Source organism: Cervus elaphus, chromosome 20 (assembly GCF_910594005.1).
Source record: "Cervus elaphus chromosome 20, mCerEla1.1, whole genome shotgun sequence".
In the NCBI taxonomy this organism is placed as follows: Eukaryota; Metazoa; Chordata; class Mammalia; order Artiodactyla; family Cervidae; genus Cervus; species Cervus elaphus.
The window spans coordinates 30,843,693-30,864,328 of record NC_057834.1 but is presented as its reverse complement, the minus strand read 5'-3'; the positions used below and the strand labels follow the sequence as shown (position 1 = coordinate 30,864,328).

General features: G+C 39.9%; 1 protein-coding gene across 1 annotated transcript in view; it reads left to right on the top strand.

The window, feature by feature from the left end:
- Positions 1-19,059, top strand: part of ATF6 (activating transcription factor 6) — a 239,690-nt gene extending 220,631 nt beyond the window's left edge. The window contains exon 17 of the mRNA XM_043878947.1: positions 13,823-19,059. Coding sequence (XP_043734882.1) covers positions 13,823-14,031 — 209 coding nt within the window. The 3' untranslated portion in view covers positions 14,032-19,059. The remainder of the gene's footprint in view (positions 1-13,822) is intronic.
- The last annotated feature ends 1,577 nt before the right edge of the window (positions 19,060-20,636 follow it).

Below are 20,636 nucleotides of genomic sequence, written 5' to 3'. Positions count from 1 at the left end.
AATGTATAATTCCCATGTATTAACTTTAAATGCAATTACAGAGCCACAGTTTTTCAGAAGAAAGAGTTCTCTTTGACCCAGGGTTAGTAATTGCAGAGGTTTGGTTCTTAATCTGCTGGTGGGGTAGTTCTTCCACGTGTTCTGGTTTTATAAGGAAGTGCTTTTGAACATTGGTTCGGTTCTTATGGGTCTCAAATTGCAGATTGTGACACCATGAAACAGTTTTCTAGTACTTGATGCCAGCGATTTAATTATTTGAAGCAATAACATTGGTCATCCCTAGAGTTGGGCCCAGGTCCCAGGCTAAAACTCCAAACTGTATCTTAGGGCAGCAAATCCGCTCCTATGTCTAGTTCATTCAGTTTTCAGAATGAATTTTACTCCCAACCCAGTGCTCTCATGGGTCCCTTTGTTGCCACTCATACTGAAGTTCACTTGTTCTCAGTTTTTCAGGCTAATTGAAATTATGTAATCGGATTTCAGTTTGGTAGTCTAGAAATCCAGTTTGAAACAAAATGAGTAATTTTGTCATATCCATTTAATGATCTGTCAGGGGCTGTTGAAGATCAATGAAATGTAACTCTTTCTATGAGCTGATGAAAAAACCTCTCACATATGTGAGCAGCATCTTCAGGCAAAGACTAGGCAAGTCCAGGGTAAAGCAAAACTAATACCATTAGTCTTTGAACAACTATGGAATTGTTTTGGAATTATGAACAATTATTATGGAATCTGAACAATTATAGTCAGATTTCCTGATATCATCCTAGCAAACTATCAAAAGCCCTGGAGGAGCTGAACTTGAGAAAAGGTAGGAACGTGACCCTGTACTGCTTAGACCTCTGTAAGCCCCTAGATTTCCCAGGGGATAAATTTCATCTGGTCACCTTAAAAAGAGTCATTGCTGATGGTTATGAATTCAGAATATAAACTTGAGGTTGAAGAGAAGTGACTTCGGCTGTGTTTCAGAGGTCTTAGTAGGATTATTTTTGTGTTTGAGGATGTTGGAAATTCTTTGTTGCTACCATTTCTGGAATATTCTAGGATGACACTTTCTCAAGTTGGAGTCAAGAATGATAGAACTTTCATGGAGCAAAGAATTACTGATGACATGACTAGCAAGTATGAAGGACAGCCTTCTTAACCGTGTTCTGTACTTCTCATTGTCTGCTGGAAAGAGATGTTGCTAATTCCCGATATGTAGTGGTGAATGAACAGACATATTCTATGAGTTTATGAAGTTGGTGGTCTAGTAGGGGAGGCATATATTCATAAACAAGTAAATAAGCCAGTGTTTAATTATATGTTGTGGTAAGTGCTCTGAAGGGAAATAACTGATGTGATTTGAGGATGCTACTTGAGGCTCAGAGGTTAAAGCGTCTGACTGCAATGCGGGAGACCTGGGTTTGATCCCTGGGTCGGGAAGATCCCCTGGAGAAGGAAATGGCAACCCACTCCAGTATTCTTGCCTGGAGAATCCCATGGACGGAGGAACCTGGTGGGCTACAGTCCACGGTGTCGGAAAGAGTCAGACACAACTGAGCGACTTCACTTTCACTTTCACTTGAGTTTTGGTAGTAAGAAGAAAGGCTTTTCTGAGGAAATGCACTTGTTTGATGTTTTACCAATATTTTAAATGTGATTTTGTTGCTTTTGAAACACTCCTATAAGCTGCATAAAGGGAGAAACCTCATTTTCTTATGTAATTCCTTACAGTTTAAGGCACTTAGTAAATGTTGGTGGGCAGTTTTGTGACCCATGATATGGTGTCCATTTTCCTTTAGAAAATTCACCCTCTGTTTAATTTGGATTCAGAAAATCGGATCTGAATGCTTTTAAGAGTCTGTAACCATGCCTGGTCTATAGTTAGTATGTAAACATTTGTTGAATGAATGAATCAAGATTACAAACTGAGTTTGGTTTCTCAGTTAAAAGCATTCTCGGTGATCAGATAAAACCACAGAGGTACGCTTTTCCTCATGTTCATCATTCTTTTTTAAAAATTTTTATTGAAGTATGGTTGATTTACAGTGCTGTGTTAGTTTCAGGCATACAGCAGAATGAATCAGTTATACACATATCTACTCTTTTTTTTTCAGGTTCTCTTCCCATAAAGGATGTTACAGAGTATTTAGTAGAGTTCCCTCTGCTATGCAGTAGCTATTTTATATACGGGGGCTTCCCTGGTGGCTCAGATGGTAAAGAATCTGCCCGCAGTGTGGCAGACCTGGGTTTGATCCCTGGGTCAGGAAGATCCCCTGGAGAAGGGAATGGCAACCCACTCTAGTATTCTTGCCTGGAGAATCCCATGGACAGAAGAGCCTGGCAGGTTACAGTCCATGGGGTCGCAAAGAGTCAGACACAACTGAGAATCTACAATTTCACTTTCATTTCATATATAGAAGTGTGTATATGTCAATCTCCCAGTTTATCTGTCCTCTCCCCTTTCCCCCCTGGTAACAAGTTTGCTTTATACAAGTGACTCTATTTCTGTTTTATAAGTAAGTTCACTTGTACCTTTTTTTCCCCACATTCCACATATAAGCCATATCATATGATATTTGTCTGTCTTTTTCTGACTTCTTCACTCAGTATAACAGTCTCTAAGTCCATCTATGTTGCTGCAAATGACATTATTTTGTTCTTTTTTGCAGCTGAGTAATATCCTATTGTACATATGTGCCACATCTTTTGTTATGTCTTGACTATGGTAAATAGTTCAGTAAACATGAGAATGCGTGTATCTTATCATACTACAGTTTTCTCCAGATACATGCCAAGGAATGGGATTGCTGGATTATATGATCCAGTAGCTCTATATTTAGTTTTTTAAGTTCAGTTCAGTCGCTCAGTCGTTTCTGACTCTTTGCAACCCAGCATGCCAGGACTGTAGCACGTGAGGCTTCCCTGTCTGTCAGCAACTCCCAGAGCTTGCTCAAACTCATGTCCATCAAGTCAGTGATGCCATCCAACCATCTCATCCTCTGTCATCCCCTTGCCTTCAGTCTTTCCCAGCATCAGGGACTTTTCCAATGAGTCAGTTCTTCACCTCAGGTGGCCAAAGTATTGGAGCTTCAGCTTCAGCATCAGTCCTTCCAATGAATATTCAGGACTGATCTTTAGGATGGACTGGTTGGATCTCTTTGCAGTCCAAGGGACTCTCAAGAGTCTTCTCCAACACCACAGTTCAGAAGCATCAGTTCTTCAGCACTCAGCTTTCTTTATGGTCCAACTCTCAGATCCATATGTGACTACTGAAAAAACCATAGCATTGAATATACAGACCTTTGTCCGTAAAGTAATGTCTCTGCTTTTTAATATGCTGTCTAGGTTGGTCATAACTTTTCTTCCAAGGAGCAAGCATCTGTGAATTTCATGACTGCAGTCACCATCTGCAGTGATTTTGGAGTTCAAAAAAATAAAGTCTGTCACTGTTTCCACTGTTTCCCCATCTATTTGCCATGAAATGATGGGACCAGGTGCCATGATCTTAGTTTTTTGAATGTTGAGTTTTAAGCCAACTCTTTTACTCTCCTCTTTTACTTTCATCAAGAGGCTCTTTAATTCCTCTTCACTTTCTCCCATAAGGGTGGTGTCACCTGTATATCTGAGGTTATTGATATTTCTCCCACCAGTCTTGATTCCAGCTTGTGCTTCATCCAGCCTGGCATTTTATGTGATGTACTCAGCATGTAAGTTAAATAAGCAGGGTGACAATATACAACCTTGATGTACTCCTTTTCCTATTTGGAACCAGTCTGTTGTTCCATGTCCAGTTGTAACTGTTGCTACTTGACCTACATGGAGATTTCTCAAGAGGCAGGTAAGGTGGTCTGGTAGTCCCACAGTTTATTGTGATCCACATAGTCAATGGCTTTGGCATAGTTAGTGAAGAAGAAGTAGATGTTTTTCTGGAATTCTCTTGCTTTTTCTACAATCTAACTGATATTGGCAATTTGATCTCTGTTTCCTCTGCCTTTTCTAAATCCAGCTTGAAAATCTGGAAGTTCTCAGTTCATGCACTGTTGAAGCCTGGCTTGGAGAATGTTGAACATTACTTTGCTAGCATGTGAGAAGAGTACAGTTGTGCCGTAGTTTGAACATTCTTTGGCATTGCCTTTCTTTGGGATTGGGATGAAAAGGAACCTCCATACTGTCCTCCATAGTGGTTATACCAATTTACATTCCCACCAACTTTGTAGGATGGTTCCCTTTTCTCCACACTCTCTCTAGCATTTATTGTTTGCAGATTTTTTGATGATGGCCACTCTGACTGGTATAAGGTGATACCTCATTGTAGTTTTGATTTGTGTTGGAGCATCTTTTCGTGTGCTTTGTAGCCATCAGTATATCTTTGGAGAAATGTCTATTTAGATCTTCCAGCTATTTTTTTATTGAGCTGCATGGGCTGTTTGTATATTTTCGAGATTATTTGCAAGTAAAGGAATTATTTTCTCCCATTCTCTGGGTTCATGCCCATCCTTTTTAACACACATGTTCCCATCATTTTTTCCCCAAGAGTATCATTTGGTTTCAGGACTCCATCTGTCTTGTCTGCAAATAAACTCCAAAAGTGCAGTTCTAACCCTGTTTTCTCCTGCCAATCAGTCCTCACCCCTATTTCCTATGCTTGCCTGTTCTCTCCACTAAAATGTCGTGGAATCTCAGACGTGTATGTGCTCGATGTCTCCCTTGACAGCTGCATGGCTCACTCCTCACCTCCTGAGGTCCTTATTCAGAAGTCACCCTCTCAGTGACGCCTCCACCGGGCACCACATCTAAACTGCAAGCCCCTCCTCACACCACCACCCTCACTCCCTAACCCCCTTCGGTGCTTGGTTTTTACCCATACCACTTGCTTAACATTTTGTATACTTAACTTATTTATTTTCTGTCTCCATGCTCACTTTCACCTTTTATAAGGGTTAGATTCTATGAGAGTAAGATTTTTTTTTTTTTTCTGTTTTGTTCACTTCTGTATCCTCAGTGCCTGGCACATGGTAGGAATTCAGTAAATATTTGTTGAATGGATAAATATATATAATGTTCAAGCATTATAAATATAATGTTTATATTGCATTAGAATACACAGTGGACAAGTCAGGTGCTTAAACCAGTACATACTATGACTGGGAATGAAACAGCTACAAATGCAAATTGATACCAGAGTTTCCTGATAGTGACCCAGATACTAAGAGTGTAGTTGCCATTGGTTATGTGATTTCCTGAAATGATGATAAACAAATCTCAGTTAAGTTAAAAAAAAAATAACAATAATATTCCAAACATAGTGGAGTGGTTTGTAAGAATGTATTCTAAAGACACTCTGACTATGTTTGAACTTCCTGCTCTGCCATTTCCTTATTGTATGGCTAGTTGCATGATGTTTTTCTATGCTCCAGTTTTCTCATCTATAAAATGGGAATAATAATGCCTGAATTAAGAGGTTATTTTGAATATTACATGAACAGTATCTGGCAAACCAAAGCACTAAATGTTATTAAATAAATTATTCAGTAGTTTATTCCTGGAAATTTAGTATTTATAAAAACCCATGTAAAAATGCTTTATATTTAAATACAAAACAGTGAGTTAATTAATATAGTAATAATCAGGTTTCTTTAGCCTACACAAATATTGTATGAGATACAGGACAGTTTTGCAAGGGACTGTTCCTGTGCGTTACAGACTGTTCAGCTTCCTGACCCCTGCCCATTAAATTTTAATAGTTCCCTTCAATCATCATGACCACTACATGTCTTCCTTAAGGGTTGGTGGGTTTTGTATACATTATTGTAGGCTCATACATTTTAAAAATGCAATTATTATAGATCTTCTAACTAGATAAGTTCTTTCTCGTCTGTCTCCCCATTCAGAAATATAACAATCATGTAATAATTTAACAAATTTTATTCATACCTCTCCTTCTCAAACTATTCTGAAAAACTGAAGAGGAGAGAACACATCCAAATTCATTCTGCAAGGCCACCATTACCCTGATACCAAAATCAGACAAACATACTATGAAAAAGGAAAACCACAGGCCAACATTTCTGATGACTATAAATGCAAAAATCTATGATAAAGTATTAGCAAGCCAAATTCAATAATATATAAAAAGGATCATATACCATGATCAAGTGGGATTTATTCCAGGGATGGAAGGATGGCTCAATATCTGCAAATCAATTAATGTGGTACATCACATTAACAAAATGAAGACTAAAAATCACATGATTATCTTAACAGATGCAGAAGCATTTGACAAAATTCAACATCCATTCATGATAAAAACTCTCATCAAAGTGAATATAGTGGGAACATATCTAAACATAATAAAGTCCATTTATGAAAAACCCACAGTTAATATATTCAACAAGAAAAACTGAAAGTTTTTCCTGTAAACTCAGGAATAAGGTAAGGATGCCAACTCTCACCACGTCTATTTAACACAGTGTTGGAAGTTCTAGCCATATTAATCAGACAAGAAATGAAAGGCATACAAATTGGATGGGAAAAAGTAAAACTCTCACTACTATGACATGACACTGTATGTAGAAAACCCTGAAATCCTTACCAAAAAAAGTAATAAATGAGTTCAGTCAGTTACAGGATCCAAGATTAATTTAAAAAATATTTTGTTTCCCTATATACTAATAATGAGCTATCAGAAGGAGAGTTCAAGAAAACAGTCCTATCTACAGTTGCATCAAAAAGAATAAAATTCCTAGAAACAAATTTAAACCAAGGAGGTTAAAAGACCTGTACTCTGAAAACTGTAAGTTGTTGATGAAGGAAATTGAGGACAGTACAGATAAATGTAAAGACATTTGATGTTCACAAGTTGGAAGAATTAATCTTGTTAAAATGACCATACTACCCAAAGCAATCTACGGATTTAATGCACTGCCTATCAAAATAGCTATGACATTTTTCGCAAGACTAGAACAAACAATTCTAAAAATTTTACGTGGAACCACAAAAGACCTCAGATAGTCAAAGCAACTTGAGAAGAACAAAGTTGGAGGCATCACACTTCCTGACTTCAGACTATACTACAAAGCTACAGTTATCAAAATAGTATGGTTCTGTATACAGATACATAGATCAGTGGGACAGAATAGAGACCCCAGAAACAAATCCACACATTTATGGCCAATTAATCTATGACAAAAGAGGCAAGAATATACAATGGAGAAAAGACAGTCTCTTCATTAAGTGGTGCTGGGAAAATCGCACAGTTACATGTAAAAGAATTAAAGAACATTCTCTAGTACTGTATATAAAAATAAACTCAAAATGGATTAAAAACCTAAATGTAAGACTGGAAACCATTAAACTCCTAGATGAAAACATAGGCAGAACACTCTTTGACAAAAATTGTAGCACTATTTTTTAGGATCTGTCTCCTAAAGCAAAGGAAATGAAAGCAAAAGTAAATAAATGGGACCTAATTAAACTTAAAGGCTTTTGCATAACAAAGGAAACCATCAACAAAATGAAGACAACCATTTTGGGAGAAAACAGGAGAATGGGAGAAAATATTTTCAGTGATATGACCAGTAATGGGTTAATATCCAAAATATATATAAACAGCTCATAACAATTCAATGTTGAAAAAGCAAATAGCCCAAATTAAAAAAAAATGCAGAGGGCCTGAATAAGACATTTTTCCAAAGAAGGCATACAGATGCCCAACAAGCACATGAAAAAAAAATGCTCAGCATCACTGATTATTACAGAAATGCAAATCAAAACCTCAATGAGATACCACCTCACACCTGTCAAAATGGTTGTCATCAAAAAGACCACCGATAACAAATGTTGGAGAGGATGTGGAGAAAAGAGAACCCTTGTACACTGTTGGCGGGAATGTAAATTGGTGCAGCCACTGTGGAAAACAATATGGAGTGTCTTCAGGAAACTAAAAATAAAACTACCATATGATCTAGCAGTTCCCCTTCTGAGTATATATTTGAAGAAAATGAAAACATTAATTCAAAAGAACACATGCACTTGAATGTTCATGAGAGCATTATGTACAGTAGTCAAGATATGAAGGCAATCTAGGTGTCCATCAGCAGATGAATGCATAAAGAAAATGTGGTATATATAGCTGCAACAGAATACTACTCAGCTATAAAAAAGAATGAAATGTTGCTATTTGAAACAACATGGATGGGCCTGAAGAGTACTAGGCTTAGTGAATTAAATCAGACAGAGAAAGACAAATACTGTATGTTATCACTTATATGTGGAATCTAAAAAATAAAATGACCGAATATAATAAAACAGAAACAGACTAACATATGGAGAACAAAGTAGTGGTTTCTAGTGGGGAGAAACAAGGTAAAGGTAGGGAATAAAGAAGTAGAAACCACTATGTATAAAGTAAATAAGCCCCAAACATAGAGAATATAGCCAATATTTTATAATAACTTTAAATGGAATATAATCTATAAAAATACTGAATCATTATGTCATACAATTTAAATTTATGTAATAGAGCAAATCAGCTATACTTCAATAAAAAATAAATAAGTACACATGTATTTTTTAAATGTTTAACAGATTCTGGTTTGTCTTATAGTTAAACGTATAAAGCCCTTCCCACTGTCCCTCCCTGCCTTTGGACACTCACAGCCTGAAATCTCTCCACTGTCAGAGAAACAGCAAAGGGCAGACAGTAGTAGTTACTGGGAGCTGTTTGCTCCTGCTGGTGTTCTTCCTTATATCTCTGGAAAGATTCAAGTCGGAAGTGTATTTTGTGTTTCCATCTGCAGTTTGCATGCCTGCTAAGTCACTTCAGTTGTGTCCAACTCTGCGACCCCATGGACAACTCTGCGACCCCATGGACTGTAGCCCGTCGGGCTCCTCTGTCCATGGGGATTCTCCAGACAAGAAAAATGGAGTGGGTTGCCGTGCCCTCCTCCAGGGGATCTTCCCGACCCAGAGATCAAACCTGCACCTCTTATGTCTCCTACACTGGCGGGTGGCTTCTTTACCGCTAGTGTCACCTGGGAAGCCCGTCTGCAATATGACTATTATGCACTCAGTCTTCTTTCCCGCTGGTGAGGGAAAGGTTCTAGCTCTACCAGTGATCCCCTACCTGCTACCTTCAAAAATGCCAGACATTTTTTAAAAGAGCCACACCTCTTTTCTATCAGTATTTTAACATATTCAGTGACATGGGACATTTATATATTGGTTATAAAGAAAAAGATCAATATTGGAGTTCTCATAGAAGGTTCTTAGAAGAAGTTCTTGAAACAGGAATAACATTGAAACATGTACATTACCATATATGAAATAGATAACCAGTGTGAGTCTGATGTATGAGGCAGGGCATCCAAAGCCGGTGCTCTGTGGCAACCTGGAGGTATAGAGTGGGGAGGGAGATGGGCGGTGGGGTTCAGGATGGAGGGGACATATGTATACCTATGGCTGGTTCATATTGATATATGGCAAAAAATCACAATATTGTAAAGTAATTATCCTACAATTAAATTAATTTTTTAAAAAAGAAGTTGAATGGAGAATTTGGGTAGAAGAGTAGAAAGAGCTTTTTAATTTTTTTTTCCAATGCATGGTGCACTGGGGTGGTCAAAATCAGGACATGTGTGATATTTTACCACTTTATTGTTCATTCTATTCCCACCTTCCATTCCCTTTGTCTCCTCTTTCTTATCCATTTGGGTTTCTTTCCTGATTTTTCAGTTTGTTTGTTTTGGATGAAGTTATCTCTTGTGATCCGTGGAAGGGGGGATTTTTATCTACCTTCCATGTCCCCCCACACCCCGCAGAATTCAGGCACAGATACCAACAGCCTACAACCAGTCACCAGCCTAACTTGCGCAGAGCAAGCTACCTACCTCTTGTTAGGATTAGTGTCTGATTCTGAAGAGAAATCTGTTTTCTCATACATAACTTCTTTGCAAAGCACTGGTGAAGTCTTGTTTTGTTTTGCTTTTAAATTAAGCTTTCTGTAAAATTCTGAGGTATTTGAATTCCGTTTACAGTCAAGGCTCTGATGTATGTGTTAGTCATCTCCCAGCTAACAGCCTCTTGGCAGGCCATTCTTAATTCAGTTACTATGTGTTTACAGGCGTTCAGAATTTCACATTGCCTAGAGTTTTTCCACCTCCAGTGTCCAGGCACTTTTTTTCGTGCTTTCCCAGTCCTTCTGGGCATTCAGAATCACTTTCTGGTGCTCGTGTTTCAAGTCAGTCACCTCTTCCTTTTTATTTGCCTGATTAGTTTTGAACTTGAAGTATTCATATTTTATACCTTTTTCCTGACTCAGGCCAAAGTTTCTTCTCATTGTGTTTACTTCAGAAGGCCCAGAACATAAGATTAGTTATATCACTTGTGCAGCACTCAAAAAAAGTGCTTGCTAGTACAAGAGGGAAAGTGAACCTTTACCATTTGTGCCCCATACTGTTCCTTTTAGTTCTGTTTTTCCCAGTCACTGTCTTTTTTCATTAAGTACACAAAAAATGTTTTAGCAATCTTTTCACATAACTCAGCTCTAACAACTCCCTGATCCAGTATTTACCTTGTTCCCTCTTGTCAGAAAGCCCGTGAGCTGTGATGTTTTCTCTTATTCCAGGGGTGCTGCCCATTCATAATGGAAGCCTGGCCCTTAATGAGAGTGTGCAGTCCGTCCTCAGCCTCTCACATCCTGTCTGGATTTTCCTTCAGAGGCTCTTCCTCTCCCTTTTCCCTGAGCCACCAGAATCTTCAGGTCTCATCTCTCCAGTTAGAACCTACTCTGGTATATATGATTCACATGCGTGTGTGCTCAGTCATGTCCAACTCTTTGTGACCCCATGAACTGTAGCCCACCAGAGTCCTCCATCCATGGAATTCTTCAGGCAAGAATACTTGAAGTGTGAAGTGAAAGTGGGTCAGTCATGTCTGACTCTTTGTGACCCCATGGACTATATATACAGTCCATGGAATTCTCCAGGCCAGAATACTAGAGTACTGAAGTGGGTAGCCCTTCCCTTCTCCAGGGCATCTTCCCAACCCAGGGATCGAACCCGTGTCTCTTTCATCTCCTGCATTGGCAGGCAGATTCTTTACCATTGCATCACCTGCAGACCCCTTGTATTATTCACACTGAGGCACAGTTTCAGAGTTTCAGAGTCTGTCTGTTGCTCCTGGAAGCAGACTGTGTGGCTGACAGCACAGGGGAAGGGCCTACCAAGACCACAATTTGTCATAAGCTGTTTCCCATTCTGTTCTCCTTTAGTGAAAATAATTAGAACCTCATCAGTAATGTTGAGACCACCCCACTCATTATGCAAGGGGATCAGTACTGAAACCCCCAAAGGACTCTTTTATAGGGTCCCACAGAGTGGACCAAAGAAAAGAAATTGCTAGAGCCACTCTTATTTTTTTAGAGGTTGTGGATAACTTGGGAGTCCTAATGGTATGTCAATTTAAACCCTAAATTGTCAGTTTGTCATTTAGAAGGGCTTCCTAAATTCGGTTTAAGACACTCATATCCTATCTGGTAGAGTCTTCTTCTAGTACTGCCGGTCATCTCCTTGGACTCAAAGTTCAGAAAGGAGTGAAGAACAGAGTCCATTTTAAAGCCTCCCGAACCATAGCTAGTCTGAGCCTCCTGGTTGGGCTTAAGATAATGGTACCATTTCAGCCATGGCGAGGGACTCCCAGGTTTTTGGAATCATGACACAGCTTTAGTTTTCCCGCAAGCGTCTGAGCTCATATCACCAGAGTTTTCATCCCTTCCCAATATTTAAGATAGTAAAGAACTCCAGTTATCAGTTGAAAGCATAGCAGGCACATGGGCTCTGATGACTTCTGCAGGTGGTATGGGCTATATGAGAGAACCTAGTTTTGATCTTAAACTGTCATCTGAATTCTGAGTCAATCCAGGAAAGTAGTAAAAATTAGTAATGTATATTATCTCTTATACACCTGTTTTTCATTATTTGGTCATCTGTGTGTGTGTGCATGCACACACACATACAATCTTTCAGTTTTTCTAAAAGAGACGGACCACGGTTCCAAAAGGAAATGACTAGTGCGGTACCTTGGAATCTGAACCCTATCACATGTTCTGAAGGTAATAACTCCAAATACATTAGCAGCTTGTCTTTCTTCCATTGCCTACTTTTTAGAAAAGAAAACACCTGGATAAGGAGAGGTTGGCTAACTTACAGGCAATCAGATTTAATGCTCTAAGGATAAGTAAATGATTTGATAGCCATTACCGAGTAGCAGGAGTTGTAAAATCAGAGTTAAAATTCCATAGCAATGGTCTTAAAAAATAAGTAGGGTTAGTTAATACCCAGCAACAACCGACTGCTCTTCATCACTAGTAAGGCTGGGAAAGAAGGAAATTAGCTTTAACTGTAATCAAAGAGACTTACAAGACTTGTAGTGGGAAATTCACCATCAGTGGAGACTATTTTAGAAATTGAAACAATCAGCCAATAAAAGTGGAAGAATGATGTCTTCCATTAGCTTTAAAATAGGATATATGATCTGCTCAAGGCACTTAAAGTTGATAGATAATTAGATTTAATAGTTTTTAACCTTTAAGGGGCGATAGACCTCATTAAGAATCTGATGTAACCCCCCTCTCCAGAAAAATGCTCACACAAATAAAACTTTGCATGTGTAATTTCAGGGAACTTATGGACTCTCAGAAATCTTTGCATTAGACCCCGTTTTAAGATACCCCAGATTAGGTGATCTCTGTAAATCTTTTCCTGCCTCATAAGTGACAAATTCCATAGTTCAGTTTTCCCAAACATAATGGAATCTGAGGATCAAATGTCAAACTTTGATTTTCTTCCTCTGGATTTATAATACTTGGCATACATGGTGTAGTAGTAAAAAAAATAAAAAATAAAAAGATAATGGAATAGAAAGAATTCTACTTTTAAATTCAGTTCTTTGTCTTAGAGAAGCCAAATGTTTAATTTTAAAATCACTGGTTGGCTGTGTTTCATCTTCATGAAAAGGCAGTGTAGGACTAGACCTTCGTCAGCATTCTTCCTGATCCCCACAGCCAGCTCTGGATTCACGGTTGAAAATGCAAACTGAGATGCCACGTTGACTCCCCAGCCTTCTTCCAAGTTCACACATCCTCTAACTGTGTTGCTCTGACTGTTCAGCTGGACTTGAAAGATGTCATCTACTTAAAATTCTTCCGTCAGTTTTATGCCAAGTTTCATTGACTACAAGTTGGAAAACACCACCCAGAATTACAAATCAGGGAATAAATTATTATAGCCTTCACTGTATTTTTATGTTCCTAATTTCTAACCTTTAAATGCATAGTTGGGAATATCTTAATGAAATTAGAAATATTGCTGATGCACAGGAACCAAGCAGTCTTGGCCAAGGCCTCCTTACGATTCACATGATATGGTGGTCCATTTGACAAATTACTCCTTCCCACTGCTGAAAGGGAAGGAGAGGACTTAAGTATTCTTCCCCCTACACCCACTCCCCACCCTCTGCTTCTGAAATCTCCTTCTGTTCCAGTTGCTGCAGTCATGATACAACTGTATGAAAAGCATATAAGACGTATAATGTCTGTGAATAGGTAACCTGTGGTATTAATTCTGACAGTGCCTCCAGCGCTGACTGAGGCAGTGAAGGTTGTTTGGGAACTAGAACTGAGGAGAGGACAGTCCAGTAATTGATGAATTCTCTCTATACCCTTGAAAGCGTGTTGACAGTTCACACCTTGGAGCTCGTGATGTCTTCCTGGGGTTGAAGCTTGTAGTGGAATTCCACCTTTTGTTGAATATTTACTCCTTGTGTGTATTCCTCTCTGCAGAGAATGTGATCAACGGGCAGGATTATGAAGTGATGATGCAGATAGACTGTCAGGTGATGGACACCAGAATCCTCCACATCAAAAGCTCGTCAGTTCCTCCGTACCTCCGGGATCAGCAGAGGAATCAAACCAGCGCCTTCTTTGGTTCTCCCGCAGCAGCCCCGGAGGCAGCCCACGTTGTCAGCACCATCCCCGAGTCAGTACAGTAGCGCCCTGGGCTACACTGGAAGGCCAAGAGCGGGACCCCGCCAGACTGGGGAGGGTGAGAGAAAGGTTTCTTATTGCCGAGGTGGCAAGCGGAGAACTGCCGCATAATAGAATTCAGGAGACAGAAGAGGAAACCACGAAGCTGCTCCATTTTCCATCTGCCTGTCCACTTGAAGAGCCCTGAAGCTCGGACACAAGGCAGCAGCAGTTCTCTGGGGGCACAGGTTGCCCTGCGTTCTTCACCGCTGCCTGCTGTAGATTTTTTTTTTCCTGTACTTTTCTAAATTACTTTTCCCTCTGTATTTGTTTTGTGTTTAACTAGTCATATTCTTTCAAATAATACCCGCCTCCCCTCTCTGCCATTTCACTTTAGGTACCGTACTTCATTTAACAGCACAGAGATGTTTCCACTGATTAGATCTTTCATCAACTTAATGCAAACCAATTGTGGATGTATGCTTATTGGAAAGCAAATGTCAGAACCAGCAGAGCCAAAAGCATCCCCAAGAGAGGCAAACCCTTTGGAGTGTTAGATAAAAGGGAAAATCCTCCGGTGGCAAAGTTTATCTTGGGATTTGCAGTTCACACCTGAAACGGCAGGAGAACAACTGTATTGGGGGGGAGGGTAGTGAATTTGGGAGAATGAAATGGAAGAGATGGGGCGGGGGATGGGGGGGAGCTTTTTGAAAGAGGTGATAGCTCCATTAATACATATATTTAAAACACTGAAAGTTTGATGAGATTGCAGTTTAATTGAAAGCCACAGCTACCATTTATTCTGAGGACCGTGGGCCACTAAGAATTAGCACACGTATTTATGTCTTTGCTTATCTGATTCAGATCGTCAAAGACCACAGAACAAGTCCTTCATTTTATTGTGAATCCCCACACACTACACACCTTCTATTAATATGATACCCAGTTCAGGTAAGGAGCATGTAGGTGACTTTAGATTTAAACAAACTCGAGTTTTTTCTCTTGAGAATTGACAGGTATTTACTCCTTTAAGACTATGCAGACAGGCAACTTAGATTCCTACTGGTGGATTGCATCCTATAATATGACAGTAATTTTCAGTTCTCCAGTGAAAAGGCAGTGAAGGGATTTAATTCTTTTGTCCTCCCATTGTTAAAGCCAAAACAAAACAAAAATATCTTACTTTGTTCACTTGTACTTTACTTTCTTCTCCTCTGTGGTTTCTACCTTTAGCTTCAAAAATGGGTGTTTGACCCTCTCCTCCTCTGAAACTTTCCAATTTCTCAATAGAATGCATTCTGCAAACACCGCTTCTTATCCTAATTGACTTGCTTTGGTCAGATTTCTTCCCTTCCATTCCACACTGTATCAGTCTCTTCCTCCCTGCAAGAAAAGAACAGAAAAAAATACATCAACTCCTCAAGGATTTATATGTAGCCAGTTAGTTTTCTGCCTGTGAAATTAGGCATGGTTCCCAAAAAATTCTGAAGACGCACCAGCACTTCAGTGTGGACAGTGATGCTTCTCTAAGTCAGTCAGATGCTTTTGGAGGAAATCAGTTTAACTCTTGTGAGGGGAAGTAGAGGGCTCTGTTGCTCTGTTCCCCGGGAATCTGGAGTTTGAGAAGTATCAGCAGCCTCCTTTTCTGTATGTTCAAATCGTTTTAAGTCAGGGCAGCACCCCACTCTGATTCGGCTGTCCTGGGCAAGTTTCAGACAAGAGCCACTTCCCCAGGGGACCACTCTGCCTTCTGCTGTATACCAAGAAATATACAAGGCAAGCGAGTGCCTAGAAGGCCAGTCTTCTGGAATGTCTTCTCCCGGCCCTGATCCTTCCCATTCTGTCTTGTGAATTATTCCAAACACGAGGCTGCTGCCATGGCTAGTGGTCAGTGGTGACATGGTCGTTCCCAAGCTGCCAGTCTTCCCTTGGAGCTGAGGCCGTCATCACGGTGGATACACATACAAGTGTGCACAGAGTGATTATAAACGGAGCTTCCTTCCTGTCCCTTGCACTGAACCACACAAGAGCGAACCGTCACGTGGGGTTCTTGGTTTTAGCGCTCGCTTTTATTACTTTATCCCTCCATTCCCAGCGTTTCCTGCGCTCATTTTACCAAGTGGCCAGGCTGAAGACTTACATGTTGTGTCACGCCTCTCTCAGGTGCGTTAAGTGTGGATTAAGAGTACCTGTGAAGTGACCATAAAAAGCAGTCTGGGAGCCTTGCCTACTTTCACTCACCAACCCTTCTGCTCCTTGTCATGACCTATTCTGGAACTGATCTTTTTGAGAGGTGGGAACAGGATTCTCCTCAGGGTAAAGTTTCAGGAAATGAGTGAAAGGCAACTGACAAGTGCAAAGAAATATTATACTTCATAAACTGCTGTCAAGGCTACTGCTAATCCCTGGGCATAATGGTATTTTTATTTTAATGCCTGTACGCTAGCTCAAGGTCCTTAGGAAATGGAAAGTTGCTGTGCCTGATGAATAAATTAAGCTATTCTTTCCCTTAATTGTTGTGGTGAGATTGCCTTTTGGGGATGGCAACCAGGAATTATGGCGGATGTGTGGGTGTATATTTATTTAATTTTTTAATTTATTAAGTCTTTAAGTGGTATTTTGCAAGGTTGTGAGAATATTAGATAAGCTCATGGGAGAGGTCAAGTCCGCTTGTTACTAGATGACTGTGCCCTTTGGGGCACTGGTACCACTCCCTGGGGAAATGATGGTGAGAAGACTTCTGGGTATGTTTTTCCCACCTGGTTGCGACTTTTTAAGGCTTTGTGGAAGTAGATGTTCCATTGTGCTACCTACTGAGTCAGATGTCAGGAGCTGCTTCCCCATGGGGTTAACTCACTAAGCAGAACAGGGACACAGCTCCATTAGGACCATAGTGTGAAATGTCTCTTTCTAAAGTTAGGGTTTGTGAAAGGATCATCTTGAAAGAAATATATTGCTTGCCATCCTTGTAGTTTATGTTATTGAGTAGTGTTTGTTGTTTCACAAGTAAGAAATTCCCTGTGATTATGGAAGCTCAGAGCATCTTCTAATTTAAAAAAAGAAAAAAAAAAATGACTACAGGCTTCAGAACAAAGCTGGCATTTCTTTGCCTTCCCTTGTTAGCAAGAAGTAGACGCAGAGGTATTTGAAAGCGGCAATGTTACATGAGTCATTCCTGAGTGTTCTGAATAAACACTGCTTAGAAACAGACAAGAAACTTGGGATTCAAACTGATTTTTCTAGCATTTTTAAAGAGACACTGTCCAGATTAAACTTTCCTGGCTTGAATCTGCCTCCCGGGAATGAACCCCCAGGTGTCACAGCAGCGACACTCTGATGAGACCCTGCTGCCATGGCGTCTGGAGTGATTAAAGCTGTAGAACTCTCAAGCTCTTTGCCACTTTTGTACTATTTCCTGATTCTCACCATTTTACTAACCTCAGGTGGTGAAACTTGACAATCAGAGAGAAAAACTTGTAATTACATTTGACTTTCTAACACATTGCCAAGTTTCAAAGCAGCTTCCACTTTCAACTATTAGAAGTAACCACTTTTGCTGAAGAGCCAGAGTTAGAGTCCATGCCCTCTGCAGTCTGACCTCATGGAAATTTTCCACCATGAAAGCCCTCTTTCCACTGCACACTGCTGGGCCAACTCAGCTTCCTGCTTCAGAGTCATAGGACTCAGCTTCAAATGAGACCTGCATACTATCCTATTGGCTGTTTTCATACAAATTAACCTCTCAAATAAGAGTGCTTAATGCCAGAATTGATAGACATTTTTGACCCTCTATCGACCCCTCATTCTTTGTCAAATGCTACTTCAGTTAGTCTTGAGTCATTTTAATTTACAGAAATTAGGATCTTCGCTGCTAATATGAATACTAATTACAACTTTTACCTTAAAAGCAGAATAAAGCTTAAAGAGATAAAATGAAGTGTAAGAAATTTTTATTCTTCCACCTAATAATATTTGGGAGGGAGCAATTCCTATTTCCCCTCACCCCTAGGGGTTGAGATTGAATTTTAATTTTCTAGGAAATAGAACATTGGACTACCACCCAAAATGTTGCCAGAGTCCAGATGGAACTATGCACATTAAAAACAAAAAACAAAAAAACTTTTCTCTTACCTGAAAAAAGAGTCTGTTCTGTTAACTTATATTTTTAGTGACTAAACTTAAAACAAATTTTATTTCGGACAAGACTAGAACATTTTGCAGTTTATTCTGATACCTGTGTGTTAATCTGTCAGGTTTTCTGTCAGAACTTATGAAAAGAAGGATGACAGAGGTGTCTGGATCAGGAAACTTGTCCTCTGTGTCAATCAGCTCATGGCTAGTCACTGTCAAATGGTGGGCACCATACTCAACATAGTGCTTTGCTGCTACCTTGAAGCCTTAGACACTTAGCACATTAAAAGACTTTTAATTATATTAAATGGGGAACCAAGGAGTAAATAAATCATAGTTTATCATTTCCAAGGTCAGCACCGTCTTGCTGCTTGCCCTCAGTGATGTTGCTGACCGTTAGTCAACAAGCAGACCAGGAGGCTTGGCCTATTGCCCAGTAGGATCATCTCAGACAGAGTTTAGCGGGTTGACTTTCGAAACAGATGTATATTGAACCATTTTAACTCACACTGAGCCCTCATTTCTAGGTCAGTCATCTTCATGAGAGATGGTGGGGAAATAGAACTTTAGATGGAAACTGCTCTGTACTACTGGCCTTAGAGATGCTAGTCACTTGTCATCACATTGGCAGTAGGGTTAGTCTGAGACCAATAGTGCTTCTCCCACGGAGCCATTAGAACCTGAGGAGAGCGCATCAGAGATACCGTTTCACCAGGACTCTCTTTCTAAGGTTGTATCCATGCTCAGTTGAGAATGAGTTAAAATGTGGAGGAAAGATGTACCATTTTCTCCCTTAAAATTTTGTTTTGTTTTGTTTTCAACACATAAACAATGACAGCAGACTATGATATGCTTTTAAGCAAGTCTTTATAATGCAATACTTGTTCTTTGTCTACAACTCAAATAAAGACTTTTTAAACTTGCTTGGTTTTGTTCTGTATGTAGAAAGAGGAAAGAAAAAAAAAAAGACCCAAAATGAATCTGCAGTGTTAAGTGATTAGTAATGAGAAGGGAAGCCTGACATGGTTTTGTGGCTTGTTACTGTTTAGATGAAACAATTGAACTCTTTTCCACTCTTCTTCCCAACCTGGTTAAGTAAAAGTTTCCTTTATTGTGTCCAAATATTTAAACTGCAGTCTTACTAAGGGGAAAAAAATTGTCTAAAAACTCATCCTTTGACATTCTACATCAGAAAACCAAGTTACTCAATCACACCAAAGACCTCTTTTCAGCTTGGAATGACATGTCTCCATCCATGAAGCTGGTCTCTGCAGACAGACAGCACAGAATCCATCTGGGAACAACCAGTGTAGGCATTTACTGAGGACCCAGGGTGTACCTCAAACACTGCTCTATGTTCACTACCTTTTATCTTATCTCAATCCTCCCTACAACTCGTTTCCTACAATGGGTACCTAACTAGTAAGCAGCAGACCCAGTATTTGGACCCAAGCAGTTAAACTCAGTGCATGGATTCTTATTTGCTCTATTGCTCCCCCTCCTGAGGCATAGATCAAGCATAGGTACCTGCCCTAAAGGAGCCTGTGGGGCCAGGTACACAAATATACAAAATTACAGTCACATCAGGGTTCTCTTAGAGGCAAAACTATGTTTCTTTCCTAGGATATCTTATCAGGCTTCTTTGGAAAGTAAGACCTCAAATCCCCTCTTCTGCAGAGAAGGTCAGCGCACGTTGGAGGGTAGGGGCCTGGGCAGCAGAAGAATAAAAGCTACAGGACTTGGTCTCTGGATTCTGGAGCTTCTCAGGGACTCGTGAGAAGATTCCCTGGCCACAGGAGGGCAAAAAGACTTCACACCGCTCAGTGCGCTAAAATGTGAGTCCTCTTCGTTGTCTCAAAAATTCAGTGAAAGCCTGTTGCACACACACCTTTGAATCGGTGTTGTTTGAGGGAGTGAAAGAATGGAAATAGGATGTAATGTGGTCTGACTGGTGCAGAAGAAAAGCTTGCAGACAGTAAGGCAAGATAATTCATAAATGGAAGAGTTGATGAAGCAGCAGAAGTAAACAGGGAAATATCACCCCCCATACCCTTGCCCTCACAGGACCCCACCACCAAATCATTATGGGATTGTACCTCCAGGACTTCCCACTGTATGTGGGATAGTGTTCAAGCCAATTTTGGGGTCTCAAAGGATAACCACAACTGACATTTGGATTACACAATACATGGTGCCTGAAATAGAGGGCACTTCTAGCATATACTCTGCAATTTATCAAACTAGACCTTTTTTGTTAGAAATTTAAACCACTTCCAGTGTTTTGCTAACCATAGGAAATCTATAGTGTACTACTCACTCCATCACATTCACTCCATCACATTTGGCGTGATCTCCACAATTGGCTGAAGACAGTTCTTCCCTTAGCTGACTTCATGATGATGGTTGATATGTATAGAAGACTTAACTTGTAGTAGAGAGTGTGCTAAGCATTTGTAAGCATTAGTTCACTAAACTGTACAGCAACCTTATGAAGTAGTTT